General features: G+C 39.7%; 1 protein-coding gene across 3 annotated transcripts in view; it reads left to right on the top strand.

The window, feature by feature from the left end:
• The window catches only part of MOSMO (modulator of smoothened), a 30,150-nt gene extending 14,629 nt beyond the window's left edge, over positions 1-15,521 (top strand). For 2 of the 3 annotated variants that reach the window (XM_041401870.1, XM_041401871.1), the window contains 2 exons: positions 6,021-6,233; positions 13,012-15,521. In XM_041401870.1, coding sequence (XP_041257804.1) covers positions 6,021-6,233; positions 13,012-13,196 — 398 coding nt within the window. In that variant the 3' untranslated portion in view covers positions 13,197-15,521. Of the gene's footprint in view, positions 1-6,020; positions 6,234-7,079; positions 7,189-13,011 lie in introns of all 3 variants that reach the window. The other variant, XR_005952460.1, reaches the window with a different exon arrangement.
• The last annotated feature ends 940 nt before the right edge of the window (positions 15,522-16,461 follow it).

A 16,461-nucleotide genomic window follows, 5' to 3' on the forward strand; every position in this document is an offset into this window, starting at 1 on the left:
AATCAGTTTTGCACTGGAAAAGTAGAATTAACTGTATGGAGTACCTCCAAGACTGTGGTAGGGAATGATCACTACTGTCAGTTCTCTGGATTTTGGGAAAGGCAGAAAGGAGAGCCCTCTGTTTCCAAGAAACTACTACCTAGACTATAGAATTCATAGACATTTTCCCCAAAATAAAATACGTATAAATAAACCTAAAGAAGTCATTCTCTATTCCCCCTTTGTACAGCAACATCCCTTCAAGTGCCTGTTGCAGGAAAATAAATTCCATATGTTAAGAATGGGAAACATCCCACTTCAACTGCCGAATTCCTTTGATGACTTTGAAAATTTTCTTCTTGGAAGTCCCTCCTCTTTGTTTCCTATATGGGTAGGTGGATTGGAACTGTTCTTTCCGTGCTGTGTTGTTTTTTCCTCTCAGATATTCCTCGGCTTCGCTTCACTCACATTGAGAGCAATCTTCTGTCAGAGACCTTGGTTGCAGGCAAGGAGCAGCAAACATGTTCAAGACACACTGGCCAATGCCAGCTTGATGGTTATCCTTAACACTGGTGCCTAGAATTAGTCTGCCATGACCAAATCACTGTGTTTTCTTTAGACCTTTCAAGTTTCCACTTGGATGGACAACAAGCTGCAGCTCTGCTTATTGCTGGAGCCTGTTCCTCTAGGTGGACCTGCACCTTTTCCCATTCAAGTTTATAATCTGAATAGAACTTAGAAATTTTCCAGAACCAAGCTGTCCTTGTCTGTGGCCCAGTGGGAGTTACTGGGAATGGCTTAACTGAGGTGCCCTTAACTTCACATATGTCATTCCCAGGCATGTGACTGTTACCTAACCAGCAGCAATGAATGTTTTAGTGTGCCCAGATAACACAGCTCCATGTACTGGGCTCATTACTAAAACATAAAACTTAGCAGTGTCCTTGCCACACTGGAAGTGCTCTAAGATTTATGTCACCAGCACCTCATTAAGAAACCTCTAAACTGTGCTTTTCACTTAGCAAAGATGGTTTAACAAGTCCACAGTACACTGAAGAGAAGTCTCTCCTTTGGGTTGGAACTGTCTGCCAGTCACAACTGGCATTTCCAGCAGCACCACCCCATCTCATCAGGACAATGAGGGAGGGAGAGCAGGGGGTTTTCTGGGGGCAGATCCAGTTTTAACCCCCTCACAAGGCATATTGGCCATAATACTTATTAAATGTTGGCATAGACCATTTTGCTAAGGATGTGGTTAATGGGAGGTAGAACTAAGGAAGCTGTTGTCAAGGAATATAAGGGGCTGCAGATCCATTTAAACCCAAGAAATATCATTTTTGTCTAAAATGATGGTAAAATTTAAACTAATTTTCAAGTTGGGACAGTAGGGGAGTGCAGAGGAGAAGCAGGTACCCCAGGCTGAGCAAGAGCACTTCTGAGGGTTTGTGCCTTGGAGGTTCATGGGTCAGCATAGCTGCAGAGCTCTGGGACCTCCTAACATTGGAGCCCCACCTCATTCTCTGCAACTTGCTTTTACCATATTAGTTGTTTCTGGTGCTGTGGAGAGCTCCTCATGGCAGTGGCACCTCATCTGTGTCCATCTGGCACACTTGATCCCGCGTGTCCTGGCACTCAGATAACAGATGAACGCTGAACATCTGAGTGGCCATTATTATGCTGCTGCTTTCCAGCCGTGCTATCGCTGTGCCACTTTTAATAATTCAGAAGTGATGTAGAGGAGGGGGAGTTAAAGGGCTGCAGCAATCTTTGTTTCTCTCTGTAGAGTGTGATTCCTCCTTGGTGGCTCTGTAGTTACCAGGGAAACAAGAGAGGGATGGCAGAGCACCGCGGGGCTGGAGTGGGACTTGGGGGTCAGCTCCCTGGCAGCTGCACCTCTGCACCAGGAGGGAAAATGAGGGGCCTTGCCTTTGCTTGGTTTGTTGCCCTCCACCTCTTTTCCTCAATGGTTTTGTGAAATTTAATTGTTAAATAGGTGGTGCTCCCCAGCGTTGGTGTATTTGTTCAAGACCCTTTTTATCACTGATTCTAGTAAAAATATGCAGTGTTGAAAAATGAGCATTACTGGTGGTTTTGAGGAGTTGGATGATCACAAAATCTTTCTGTGAAATTAACTGGAGCCTGTTTATACACAGACTGTCACTACTGAGAGTCTTTTTAATATGTTAGAAATGCTTTGGCACTTCAGGGAATAGATATACTGGAAAAGAATAAGGACCACTTCAGTAACATTTACTCAGTGCAGCATTCTCTGATTTGATAAAGGTCAGATTTCATTTTTAATAATTAGCATGTGTGTCCTAATCACCTCGTGCTCTAGCTGTAGTGACCTGAATAATGCCAGTCTCAGAAGCTCTGGGGAGAGGCAGGTGAGAGCAGGGAGCAGCCCCTGCCCCTCGGGGTTCTCACTGTGGCTCCCGGGGCTGATCCGTGCAGGCAGGGGGAGCTGGGTGGGCAGCTGTGCTTACTGCACTGCAAATGTTTAGGGCTGGATCCATCTTTCAGCTGCCTAATCTACTGGCATTAGCTGTGCTGTTTGTTCCATACCTGTGTCAGGTGCTTAGATTTTCAGCAATTATGCTGAAGTAGTTCTGAGAGGATGACTTAAAAACCTTTTCCTTATGGATCTCGGTGGAACTTGGTGATTGATTTGAGATGGGCTGTTGAGCTCTTCTCTAACTACAGGCAGAAGGACTCTGTGCAATTTTATATCCCTCTTTTCAATGATAGACTAGATAAGGGGAAACAAGATTTTCTGTAACAAGTTTGTTTGCAGCTCCCTGGTAACTGCTTGATTGCTTCAGAATGGAACCAGCAGAATAAAATACCATATAAACACGCTCCTCTTTTGAATTTCATGGCAAATGAATACTGTTTTTCCACACCAGAGACTTCTTTTGAAGTCTGAACTCAACAGATTTGTCACTATGGGATGAGCCCTGAGGTTTCATTTCCTGTGCCCAGTTTATGCACACAAGTGAGGTATTCCTATGTAGTCAACTTGAACTTTAACCGAATTTATGAGCACATAATGAGGTTGATTCTCCAGTTATCTTGGTGAAACCTTCAGAAATGGTTCACAGACCTCTTGCCCTCCATTTGACTCCCTAGAGGCTGCAAACTCAAGGTTCAAAACCTTAAATATGAAGTATATTGGCTTCAGATTTGTAATTCATAAAGCAGAGTTAAGACAAAATACTGTGTATGTGTTAGAAAGAGCTTAACCATAAAGCTCAGTATATTTCCTCCAAAATGTCAGATACTGAAATTTAGTTGCTGACATTTTAAAACTCTGATTAAAAAAAAAAAACAAAACAAAACCCCCACAACCAAACAGCAAACAATGCCAAAAAAAAAAAAACCTCACCAGAGTAAAATAATACATTTTGGCACCAGAACTGATGTTTAGGAAGCCATTCCCTGTATAGTTTCTGCAGCTATCCTTGTGTATTAAGAAGGAATGCCTCTGTGGTACTCACAGTTCAGAGATTTTTTTTTTTTCTCATTTTCTTCATTTTCATTCCTGGGTTTTTTGGTTTGGGTGATTGTTTGGGTTTTTTTTAATCACCTTTTGGAGGAGTAGATGTTGATAGTAAGAGAAATTGCATTAAAAATAATAGTTCAAAATGGAGTTCTCTGTTTCCTCTAGGTATGGCACTTCTGGGCTTAGCTTTGGTTCTCTCTGAATCTGACATGTTAAGTGTGCTTTTGTTAGTTGAAAAATAGCTTCAATATAAACTGCAAATTGCATGTACAAAATGAAATAGTTGTCTCTTATACATGCTCATCTACAGCAGCTGTTTTTCAGTTTCAATTAAGACACAAAATGGTACCATGTTCAGCAGAGTGACTCTTATCATTGCTGCTTTTTCCAAAGTTAAAAATGCACTAAATTATTGCCACTGAAGTCAGGAGAGGTCTTTGAATTCAGAAAGCATCTATTGAGTGTATGACGTCATTTTTATGAAGTCATTCTTTTATTAGAATTGCAGTTTAGAAAAAACTGACTTGTGCTGTAAAGATAGCAAAATTGTTAAATCCTGGTCTTGCACAGTGATTGGGATTAATTTCCTGTTCTATGATGCTGCAGTGAATAGCCTCTTTATCCCCAAACTACAGGAAACTGCTCAGTGTTTTGTATGAGGTTCTGCAAGTGTGTGTGTTCCAGGGAGCTTGACATTTAAGGACACATCTCCCCTCTGCCCCAGCAGCTGATGTACAATGAAAACATTGCAAGCTTTGGAAGAGAAGCAGTTCATGTAAAACTGCACTGTGCAGGCATGGAGCTGGGCAGGATTGCTTGTGTAACCCTGGCTCAGGTTTGTGTGATCCTGGTGCACAGCAGTGGTGTGATTGCTGGTGCCTGGAGTAGAAAATGCCAACTTCATTGGTTTTGTAATTGTTCCGTTTTTGGCTGAAAATTCATCCCTGAATCTTTCAGTCGGTTGATGTGTAATTAAAAAGATATATTTGAATAAGACTGAAATTTTGTAGTCTAAACAAATGTTGCAAGAATACTTCAACAGAACAGGTTCAGTAATGGTTTTGCTTTTGGTTCTTCTGATACCCTGGGATATGAGGCAGTACATTTAATAAGATTCTAAACATCTAATAAAACATGCTGCTTCCTAACCCAACAATTCTAAGCTCAGAGGCTGATTGTGCTGGGATTCTAAACATCTAATAAAACATAATATGCTGCTTCCTAACCCAACAATTCTAAGCTCAGAGGCTGATTCTGCTGGTACTCATTGCTCAGGTGTGAGCAGAGAGGATCTCTAGAAATTGGCTCCAGAGTGCCAGGAGGTGCATGCTAGGACTGGTAAATCTTTTGACTATTGGCTTTCTCCTTTTTTTCACACTTTTTCTTTCCCCCAAAAAGAGGCTAGAAAGTATGACAGATGTTTCTCCTTCCAAAAGACATGCTAAGCCTAAGCTTCCTAGTCTAACTGTAATTATGTCTAAGTTGTCCTCTTTTTATGTGAAACAGGTCAACTGAAACAGTATTTACTTGAAGTAATTTGTGGAGAAAGATGTTGACTCTAATGCTGTCCACTGTTAGGTTTTGCTCCTGATGTAGATAAAGGATAATTGTGATTATTTAGGCAACAGTTCAGAAGAAAAGGCAAAATTGAGAAATCTAGAACTTAATGTTTAAGAGACACTGGAAGAAATTAATCTTAATATTGCATGTTAAATTGGGGTTAGAAAGAAAACTTCATTATTAAAGTTCACTAAAAGCTTCTTTTTGAGCCTCAAAACACTGACTTGGATTTAAAAGATGATTTTTTAAAAAATTATTATTTAACAGAAAATACATCATTTTGGTTAAATCTTTATGGTTCCTGTATCAATCTTATCCTTTTTCTAGGATCTTTTTGGTAGATCTTTTCTGTAGATTTCCTAGTTTCTTTGTGTAGTAACTCTTGTTAGCAATCAAAAGGATTGATCAGTCTTGCATGGAGGGACTCTTTTTAATGAGTTACTGTCAAGAAGTGGGGTTTTTTTAATGTTTTTAAAATCATACATGAATCATACATGAATGAAAATGCAGTTTCTGCTGCAAGAGTCAGAGGCTTAAAGCTGTATTTACAAATGAGGGGAAAAGATATTAGGCAATTAAATGCATTTTAGGGGGGCTGCAACTCATTTTGTTAGACTATAAAAGTACTTCATCCTGCACAGATGAGTGAGTGATCCTCTATGCAAGTCAGCTACCACGTTAGCAGATATTGGCAGGCTCTATTACGAGTGCTTTATCCCTTTGATTAGACCTTGATTGCCACTCAGGAACCAGATACAGCTTGCAGCCATCTCACTTCAGCTTGTGCAAGCATGTGATGAAGGAACACGAAGACAGATGTTTATAGCATGCCCTCCATCCTCCGTGTTTGAAAGGCTTACTAAGGTTCATCAAAGAAAGAATCCCTTACTTTGGGGCAATTCTGAGCTGTGGTTTGCAATGGAGCGCCCCTCAGAGAGGATTTTGAAAGTTTACTTGCCTCTCTGCTATGTGTTTTCAGGTGCTCTCACAGTTGGCCTTGTGCGACAGTGTCAAACCATCCATGGACGTGACAGGACCTGTATTCCTCCACGGCTGCCTCCCGAGTGGGTCACTACGTTATTTTTCATCATAATGGGAATCATTTCACTAACTGTCACATGTGGCTTGCTGGTGGCTTCCCACTGGCGAAGAGAAGCTACTAAATATGCCCGCTGGATAGCTTTCACTGGAAGTAAGTGACCTCAACTGCACAGTTGACCTGTATGCAGGATAAACTGGTGGAGTCTGAAATAACACCACAGTGTTGGAAAGGAGCAACTGCTTAGGGCTCCTGCTATGCAAAACACTCCTTCTCTTTGAATACCCCATCTGAGGGAAAAATAAGTCTTCAGAAATAAAGGGGTTGGTGTCTTAAGTGACTGTAATTGAGAGGGAATAATGGTGTGAAAGAAAGGGACACCTGACCCCTTTACCTTCCTTGGTAATGGCAGTACCATTAATTGACCTAAGAAAATGAGCGGGGATCGAAGAGGTCATTTCTGACTTGAGTGGTTGTAGTATTTCATACTTCCCCACTCCCATATACCCAGGACTTAATCCTAGCAGCTTGCAATTACTGAAAATTCCCTCTCTGAGGCAGAGGAGGCAGCTGGTACATCTGGGGTAACCTGTCCTTACTCAGGTGTCTCATGAATACCTCGTTCTGGGTTGAGGCTGGTTCAGTTCCGCTTCATGCTCACAGCAGCTGCTTTATTCAGAATGTCTGCATCCTAATTGGCTATGCAGGAGGATTGCCCACTGCAGAGCATCTGCTGTGCTTCACAGCACCAAGACTTCTGCTTCCACAAGTGACCTGCAGCCGTGCTTTAGCCAGAGGAAGCAGTACCAGTGCTTTTCTGCCTGCCTTCATTGTGCTCTGCATGAGCACCTGTGTAACTCCTCACAGCTGAGCCTGCTCCAGCAGCCCTGTGTTTGCACACAGGGTAACATATCCTATGACTACTTCAGTGCAAAGAAGCCAGTTATAATGAGCAAGGGGAATAACTTTCAAACTTCCTTTTCTTGGTGTGTGTTGCAGGCTTAGCCCAACTGAGAAATGGTGCCTTAATGCTGGGGATGACAGCATGAAAAAACTCAAAAGCACCTGAGGGCTTTTAAATTGACTTGAATTATGACAAACCACTAAGGTAGTGTGAACACTAACTAGAAAATGCAAGTTTGTGGTTTACACGGGCATAAATAAGCTTTAATGGAACTCTGACATCTAATGATATCTAATAGGTGTTAGATTTAACCTTGTTTTTGGGAAGGGAATAATATCAAAAAGTGCTCAGCTTCAACAAAGGTACTTCACTGAGGTACTTGTACAATCAAAGCCATCTTTCTGACAACATTGCAACACAGCATATTAAATTAATAGTGCTGCTCCTGCAGACAATGGAGCTATTGAAATGCTGTATCCATTGTGATTGACTTTCAGTTATTTTCCGGTGAATGATTAAAATAGCAGACCTGAGTATTACTGAGTATTCCATCCTGACTTTTCCAGTGCACCTGTTTATCTATACATATTTCATGTGTCTCTAATATATGTGTTGGGGGGTTAAAGTCAAAATGCAGTATAATGTTAAAATGCCTACAGAGAGCTGGAGTAAAAGCTCTTGGGTAAAGAGGGGAGTTTGAGTTCTAGATATCAATGTTTTTCTTTAATATCTGAAATCATCACATCCCTGCAGCTTTAGTTTTCTACAGCAGTGATGATTAGTTCAGCCAAAAAGAGTGGTACCCTAAGGCTTTTTTGTTTTGAGTTTTTTTCTCTAGAGATTTCTTCAGGCTTGCAACAGGTTCATTATTAGATGTCTCAGTATAGAAAGACATTTTTATTTCACCACTTGTCTTCTTGGTATGAGATGTTTAATAATGAAACACACTAATTTGTTCTTTTGCAAGTCAGAATTATTCATAATTCTATTAAGATATGATCTCTGTGTTGTTGAAATTACGAAATTCAATGTCTTTGGTATTCATCTCCAATACATACAACTCTGTGACCTTTGCATTCCTGTTAACAAAGATGATGGGGAATTTTATCTCTGAACTCACTTGTTAGAAAAATTAATTTCGAAAAATAGTGAGTGGAAGGAAGATTTTTAGATTTTTCAAAAAGTGGTTGAGAGTGACTTCTGTAGTTCATTGGATGCAACCCAAATTAGTAACCTATTTGTAGGTTATTATTAGGAATAGGTATTAGGAACTAATATAAGTATTAGGAACTATGCAGCCATGTGGAATCAACTTGGAATACCCTGAGCAGATCCTTCCTGTGAAGTGCCAGTGCAGTTTAAATGAAAATGTGTAACTCATTAGAAGGGGGCAGGGAAGACTTTATATTTGTATTACATCTCATCTGCAAGTGATTTCAAAACTCAGTGGCTTCATGCAGGCTGCTAGCAGATCTTCTCACAGAACTTTCTGAACACAATGCAGGACATGCTATCCTGGGCAGGCAGGGAAGTCTGCTGGGGCTTCCAGGGGAAGCTCTGGGACTGGCAGCTCCAGTCCTTCAAATGCAGGGGGGTCTGGAGTAAATATCTGAGGGAAAGGAATCCTTGTTCACCCTTTTCCTTACAACTCTGAGAGCAGCAGGGAAAGCCTGGTAAGAGGTCACTTTTGTCCAATTCATGCTGAAACTTATACATAGTTGTATAACTTATATTTTTAATTGAATTTTTGCTTGTAATCTTGGGATGACTCAAGGTGTTTTCAAGTAAATACCTATAGCTAATTTTTTTCACCTGCATACCTGTAAATATGAATTGTTGATGAGCATGGTCTTATCTTGTTTGCTAAGAGACATGAAGAAGATAGAAGTTTGATCTGTCACTTCCCTTTCTTCTATACACTTCTGAAGGGATTCACCCCAGAGGGTATTTACAAGCACAGGATTTGTCTTATTCCCAGTTGTTGTTGGGTTTACTGCACAGAAACTTATCCTTTCTGACATCTCTGCAAACAGCTTTGTGGAGAGGAGAGACATTGCTGTCCTCCAGGTCATACTGCATGAGTGACAAAACTCTTGTACAGGTAAATGGGAAGGTTTTCTTTCAATTTTGTAGAGAAGTGTCTTCCAGGAATCAGTATTCCTACTGATATGATCAGTTTTGTCACTCTGGGCGTAGATACCATCAAAACTCTCACTGGTGTTTCAGTAGTACCACAGTGGTACTGTGTCATGTACTGTTCCTTGTTTGTGTTCATCTGTGCACTGCCCAGGTTTTGTGTGATTGTTCAGTGAGCAGGGTGTTACAAACCCAGAGCTGTGCCTGGTGTGTCGGTAGCAGGCAGAGCTCTGATCAGCTGTTCCTTTGCTTGTGTACCAGAACCTTTTGCCATCCCAGCTTCTGTACCATCCTATCACTAATTATGCCCTGGGACACAGGGACACAAGTTGGTACCCAAAAAGTGACCTGGCTTTGGTATTTTTTCACGTCTTTGACACTACTCCTATTTTGCTGCCTCTGCTTCAGATTTATGTAAATCTCTGGCCTTTTCAGGGTGCTTGTTTTCTGTCTTCTGGTTGATAAGGTAGGATGTGGTGAAGATGTGGAAATCTCAAATGTTGTCATTTTCATGGTCCTTCGGACAGATGCTGTCAATTTCCATAAATAGAAACAGTGTCCAGAGCTTATTCCCCATGGAGGCCACATAGCTGATCTCATGTATGTTATTGCAGTTTTGGCTGTTGCAGGAATTCACAGAGCTCTCCCTCAAGATCTGTTTACATTGTACAGATTCAGGTCTCTCACCATCTGCTGCAACTAGAAAGGGAATGAATTCTGTGTCTGCTGCTACTGGATGAGGTGCTTCTCTGAGATGTATCAAGGGAGAAGATGCTAGACAGAAAAATCGTATTTCTACCATTTTTCCAGCAATTATCAGAGAGTGGATTTGGTTTGGTTTTTTTTCCCTGAGAATTTAAAAGTTCATGAGCAATAATGGACTGCTTTTTGGAATGCAAGTAAAAATGGGGCAGGATAATCACATCCTTAACTAACAGTAGCTATCCTGTGAATGTCTGTCTCTGGTGTCCCCAGTGAATAAAGTTCTTCTTGAGTTATTAAAGATTTGTACCAGGTGCTGCTTTCTATGTTACGTGCCTCTATGGAGGCAAGCAGATATTACAGTGAGCCTCTGAAGACTAAACCTTTTTTTAAGAACAGATTTCTTCTGAAGATGTCATTAGATGCTCAAAACAATTTCAAGCTAAAGAATTAGAGGAACTAATTGGGTTTTTTGACAGCCACCATTCAGATGCAGACTAGAAAGCTCTTCTGTGCTTACTCAGGTCTGCTCAAGAAACACATACCCATGCTTTTCTCAGATGGACTCAGATGTCTGAGATACAATTAAGAAAAGGAAACATTTTTTTAAGGATTAGATTGTGTAACGTGAAATTACATGGACCAATAATCCTGTTGATTAAAACTTTCTTCATTGTTTGATGTTTAACATCTGGTGTCTGGGTTTTTGGTTCTGTTCTAATGGATGGCCTAACGAGGTGGCACTGAGCAGGGATGTGGCAGCTGTGCAGTTCCAGATGTTTTCTGACTGTGCTCTTTCCCTTCCCCTTTGAAGAATAACCCGGCGGTGCGGGCACGGTGCGAGCGAGACACGAGCCCCCTCCAGTGGAACATCTGGGTTTTCCTGCTCGGCCCTGGCAGCCGAAGGAAAGATCCTGGTGCTGGCTGCTCTTGGTTCAAGGTGTTGTGAAAGCTGCTTTATGTGTTTTGGAAGGCAAGGAGCAGCTGATGTTCTGATGTATATCATGGTTTATGATATACATCTTTGTTTATGCCCAGGTCCTCCTTGGACACTCTCTGAATGCAGATTCATCATGCCCAGGATCTTCTAAGAATCCTTCTTTGTTTATGCCAGGTCCTCCTTGGACACTCTCTGAATGCAGATTCATCATGCCCAGGATCTTCTAGAATATTAGTGTTTTTTCCTCAAAGCTGAGACCTGTGCTATGGAAATCATAAGCACTAAGATATAAAATATATGGTAAACTGTTCAGCTTAGATATACACAGAGTCCATTAAAAAATGGGTTCAGTGTGGGCTGGATAAACTGGAGCATCTGTATTTAGTGAGGAAGAGCAGCAGTGAAGCTACATTAAAAAGTATTGATGCTGCTCCAGCCAATCATTTCCTCATTTGTAAAGGCTAGAAACTTTGTTCTGGTGAGGCCGAAGGGGACAGGCAAGCTCCTGATTTTATTTTACATACCTTTGGAAACAAAAGCAGCTGCAGCACTTCTTGCAGGGGAGCTGGTGATTAAGGTGATGGTTATTACTGTTGCCAGTGGGTTTTGATGTTGCTTCTTTGACTTTTAAGAAGGCTCAAGTAGGGAACAGCATCCCCAGGGTTTCCTCTCTCTTGCAGTGGTGGAGAAGGGGAAGAGGAGACAATGACAGCACCTGTGTCCCTTACTAACAAACTAAAAGCAGCAGCCTGTGTTAACTAGAGAAAACTGAAAAAGTCAGCACATGACGCACTTTGTTCAGGCAGGAGCATTGTAACTTGGCTTGAACTTTCTTTTTTGTGTGTGGCCAGATTATAGGCAGAGTTTGAGGACTAGGAGAGGCTTCAGTGTGAGCTGTGCTTCATGTCAGAAGATGTTGGTATGTGGATTTGTGGGGTTGGTGAGAGAACAGAGCAGGTTCAGCTCCTCTCTCCGCCCAGATCTAATTGGATTTGGTTGATTAATGGGTGTTGGGGTGCCGTGTTCCACTCACAGTAAACAATGTCTGAAACAAGGCTGAAATACAAAGAAGTTAAATAAGAGTAAAGCACTAATACTTGACTGAACAGGTAGTCAGTTTTAAAAAATTCTGTTTTATTCTAATACTGATTAAAAAAACCCAATGGTATATTCTTGCATATACAATCAGACCAATTCAAAAGCTAATCCTTTTTGTTGTGAAGAATATCTTGCCTCTCAGAGGAGCTGTGTTTAGACATCATTGCCTTGATTGACAGTAGAGTCCTGCACAGCTACGTCCAAACTAAACAGGGTTCCTTTTCCAAAGGTGTGCTACAGAAACACTGAAGTTGTCATCTGGGAAACAACACTGAATGTTCTCTCCTGGATTTGATCAGGGCATTGAAATGTGCTGTGAGGAATCTTGGTTACTACTGATACTTGAAGGCCTGTGAAATCTGTAATGCAATTCTTTAACAGGAGTTCTGAGTTTCTTGTACTTTCACACAGAGTCAGTTGCAAGAACAAAACATACACGTGAATTTGAAGTGAAATAAAAACCCTCATTGCTTGGTCTCTTTGTTCTCAGAGTGAATTTAGTTTTTCACTTAGAAGCTTTAATTAAACTGACTCAGAAAACTTTCATTTCATTGTATTACAATGAGAAATTCTAAGGATATTTCATTATCTAAGAAAGCATTCATATAATGTTAGGAAACTGGTATCTTTTAATCTTAAAAGAAACTGTAATGACAATCTGAATGTTTTCTATTTTTAGTAAAGCTTTTACAGAAAATGAATGTGTGAAAAATGGGAGAGGGCACCTACAGTTGGAAAAAGACAACTGATAATAGAAAAAGTTTCTTCGGTGTTGAATGTTACTTTATCTTGACTGGGCAAAATGACTCTAAAATAACTGGAGAAGAAATGACTGAACTTTGAGATGGTGATAGAAGTATATCTACCCATTTTTTATTCTGTAAAGAGGGTTCATGATCTAGTGAGCAGAATTGAAATTACAGTCAAAACTGGGGACTTTTAGTCTTTCTTGGGAGTAGATGAGGAATGTTTTGAAAGCATTACAAAGCCTACTCAGTCATTTCAAGCAAGTTACCAGCTCAGATAGCTCTGATCTCAGCTCTTCAGTTCAGTCAGGATATTTTGCTTGTTTTTCTGGAGCGCTCTGTGAACAGGTAAATACTTTCACTTTAACACAGTAGTGACTGTTTTTTTCTTTTTTTTTTTTGCAGTGATTCTATTCTGTATGGCAGCCCTAATATTTCCAATAGGATTTTACATCAATGAAGTTGGAGGTCAACCCTATAAATTACCCAATAACACAGTGGTTGGGTCTTCGTATGTACTATTTGTCTTATCCATTTTCTTTACAATAGTGGGACTTCTATTTGCTGGCAAAGTTTGTTTACCTGGCTGATGAATGTCTGGACTGCAGGACTTTATTTTGGAAAAGAGCAAGACATCAGAATTGCATTCTCAGGAGGATGCCTAAATCAGACTATCAAACACTGACTGAAAAGAGGAATGCTTTGACTTGTTCTCACTATGCACTTTGGATGAAAAAAAGGAGAGCCTTTCCCATAACCAAATACAGACCACGTTGACTAATCTCCTGAGCATACTTCAATGCAGTCAGGTCTGCACTGTGATAGGAACTAGTGAAGAATGCTTTACACTGACAAGCATAACGCCCCACATTACTGGACTGTTCTGTTTTTAATGTCTAACAATTTGGAAGTCAAAGTATTTATGAACTTTGTGGTGGACCAGAGGGTTGTGGAGGAACTCAAGTGAGGCTGGCCTCGCTGTTTAGGAGATTAGTTTTACATCTTCCTTCTGATGAGCAAAGCCTTTGGCACCAATGTGGATCAATCTTGCATTACTGCACCAAGAAGCCAATAGATCAAAACATGTTCTCTCAATGTATGTAACAGCAAAAAGACATACATCCCCCTGCTCCCCCATAACCTCTAGGAAACACTAAGGAACATTTTAGAGGGGGATTTCGTCCTTATATTTATATAAATATATATATAAATATATATATATTTTGCTGATGCAGTATACAGTGTGTGTGTATGTGTGTGTGTGTGTATATACACATATGTATATATATATGTATATACACACAGATGATTCCTGGAAAAGAACTCAGAATGCTTTGCTAGCAAAACACTGTGGTGTGCAAAACTAGAACTCAATAGAAAAAAGCCATTTTTCTGAAGGCCACATAGCTGAGAGTCTTCAGTTTACCTCATTCTTTGTAGCAGCCCTTGATTTTAACAGTTTTTTGTAATAGGTACAAACGATCCCATGCCTTTCTAGGTGCAATTTTAAGTTAAGCTAAAATTCTTTTTATGGTAATTTATTTGTATATGAGGGTAGAAGGTGAGATCATGTCATACCTTAAAATCCTAATTTTGGGAAACTGACACTATTTAAATTATTAGCAACTGTTGTACAGAAAAATCTCTTTTTTCTACTTCATTGTTACATTAGCATTCATACATGTTCAAGCACAGCATTTTACCATAGGTAAGCATTCCTTTTAGCACATATAAAATGCAATGTTTAAAGTAATGCAAACACTATCCCACTGCAAAGATGGATGAACTTATTTCAGCTGAGTATTAATTCATCTTTGCCAAAAAAATGAGCAATATAATAGTTTAAAATGTATGCCTTGTTTACTAAAGTTATTATTTTAAATGTAGATTTAATGGCCACCAAAATTTGGAGTAAATATTCCGCACTAAATGTAGTTTTATTTTTCACCACAAAGATAAACCATTGAATCCACAGACATCTTAATTCACTACTAGGTTGGTGTTCCAGGGAAGCTGCCTGCACTATCAGTATTTGTTTTCCTGTTAATCATAGTTTGCCTGAGATTCATTCTGAAAACAAAAAAAAATTATCTGTTTTGAGCACTGTTTCACTGAACTTACTAGAGGAACTGCATTAATCTATAGACAGTCATTTTAGGATGAGATTTATGTTAAAATAAAATCAGCAGTTTCCAAAGTAATCGCTTACCAGATAAGCTGGAGTCTTTAAAAATAACACAGTTTGCACAATTATTTTAAACTCTGTGCCATTCAGACCATTGTGGGTTCCTGCCTTTCTCCATTTCTTCCCTCTCCCCCACCCAAGGTATTTTAGTACAAAAATGTAATTTGTTAATGTCTATTTTCTTTTAAAATTTTTGACCAAACTTGCCACTGGAATGGTTTCTAAGTATTTTTTTTTTCCAGTCAGCTCATTCACAAGCAGAATGGAGTGTTTATGGATCACTAAATTTTTCCAAAGTGTGCTAATCTGTAAATACAGCCAAGCACTTACTTGGAAGTCATGGTTTAATAATTATAATTTGGTTCCTAATTTAGGCCTTCATCTGCATGGGCAGTCTGAGGCTCCTAGTGATAGTGGTGGAGGTAGAAGGCAGGGTTCAGCTGCTTGATATGTTTCAAAATTCTGGTGTTATCACTACTGTGTCCTAAGATAAAGTATTCACTAAAACTTGGATTATAAATTATCCTTTCAGAAATGTTACACTTGTAAATAGTTCAAGATTTTTGTGACTGGAACACAGCTGGGGGGTGGGGAGAGTTTCTAAGCTGCTAAAATTTCTTTCCCTTCCCGCCCCTCCAACTTACTTATTTCAGTTATTGTAACATCATGTGGATTTAGGCTTTGATTAAATGGATCATAATAATAATTAAAAAAAAAAAAAAAAAAAAAACCACTTATCTTGGAGCATACCCAGACTGTGGCTGGCTGACTGGAAATTGATCTGATCTGCCAGTGCTGTTGCTATGAATTATTAAATGTTAGCAACGGTTTAGCAAATAGATTTATTAAATATTTGAGCATTTCAGGTCCAGAAATAGATGCAGCCAAATGCATTTAAAAAAAACCCAAACCAGTAATTGAAGAGACAGCTGTCAACAGTTGCTTTTAATAAGGTCACTAAGTACTATATAGTACAGTATTAATTTATAGCAGAAAATCATATCTTGTAAACTGTATATAAAACACTGTTTTATGGTGCAATCATTTGTCAAACTTATGTCTGTTACTTTTGTTTTAAAGTTGTGTGCATTCTTTTCATACCTAAGAGCATCACTGTAAAATCTGCTGAAGACTATTTATAGGTTTTATTTGCACAAGGTTTTGTTTTGAACTACAGGAAGTTCGTATTGAACATGCCTAAACATCTGCAGACTTTTTCAGTTCATGAAAAGCAAATGTTTCCATATGAATCTTCTCCAAAGGTAATCCCATATTTGTGTTGAGTGTTTACATAAACTTTTCTGATTCTGCCAGCCATTATTTTTACTTTTTGAAGGACAGCTCATTTTATACATCACTAGAGAATTCCATTTATTCTTTTGCTTCTAAATCCTCCCAAAGGTTTGATACCCCATCATAATGTAATTTGTGCACACTTTGTCGTTTATTTGGCTAACAAAATGTAAGATTGGAAACTGAAAACACTTCCAGAAGGAAAAACTAAAGCAAGTAAATTTGTCTGTATAAATCTCGTCATTGAGCTCAGCTGAAACAATCGCCTGGAAGCTGTTTGGCTCAGACCTGGGGAGGCCCTGTGTTCTTCCCAGGCCACACCAGCCGGACCGTTTCAGGCGGTTCGTGCGCTGTCGGTGCAGCTCGGAGCGGTGCCG

Source organism: Onychostruthus taczanowskii, unplaced genomic scaffold (genome assembly GCF_017590055.1).
Source record: "Onychostruthus taczanowskii isolate IOZ18803 unplaced genomic scaffold, ASM1759005v1 scaffold19, whole genome shotgun sequence".
In the NCBI taxonomy this organism is placed as follows: domain Eukaryota; kingdom Metazoa; phylum Chordata; class Aves; order Passeriformes; family Passeridae; genus Onychostruthus; species Onychostruthus taczanowskii.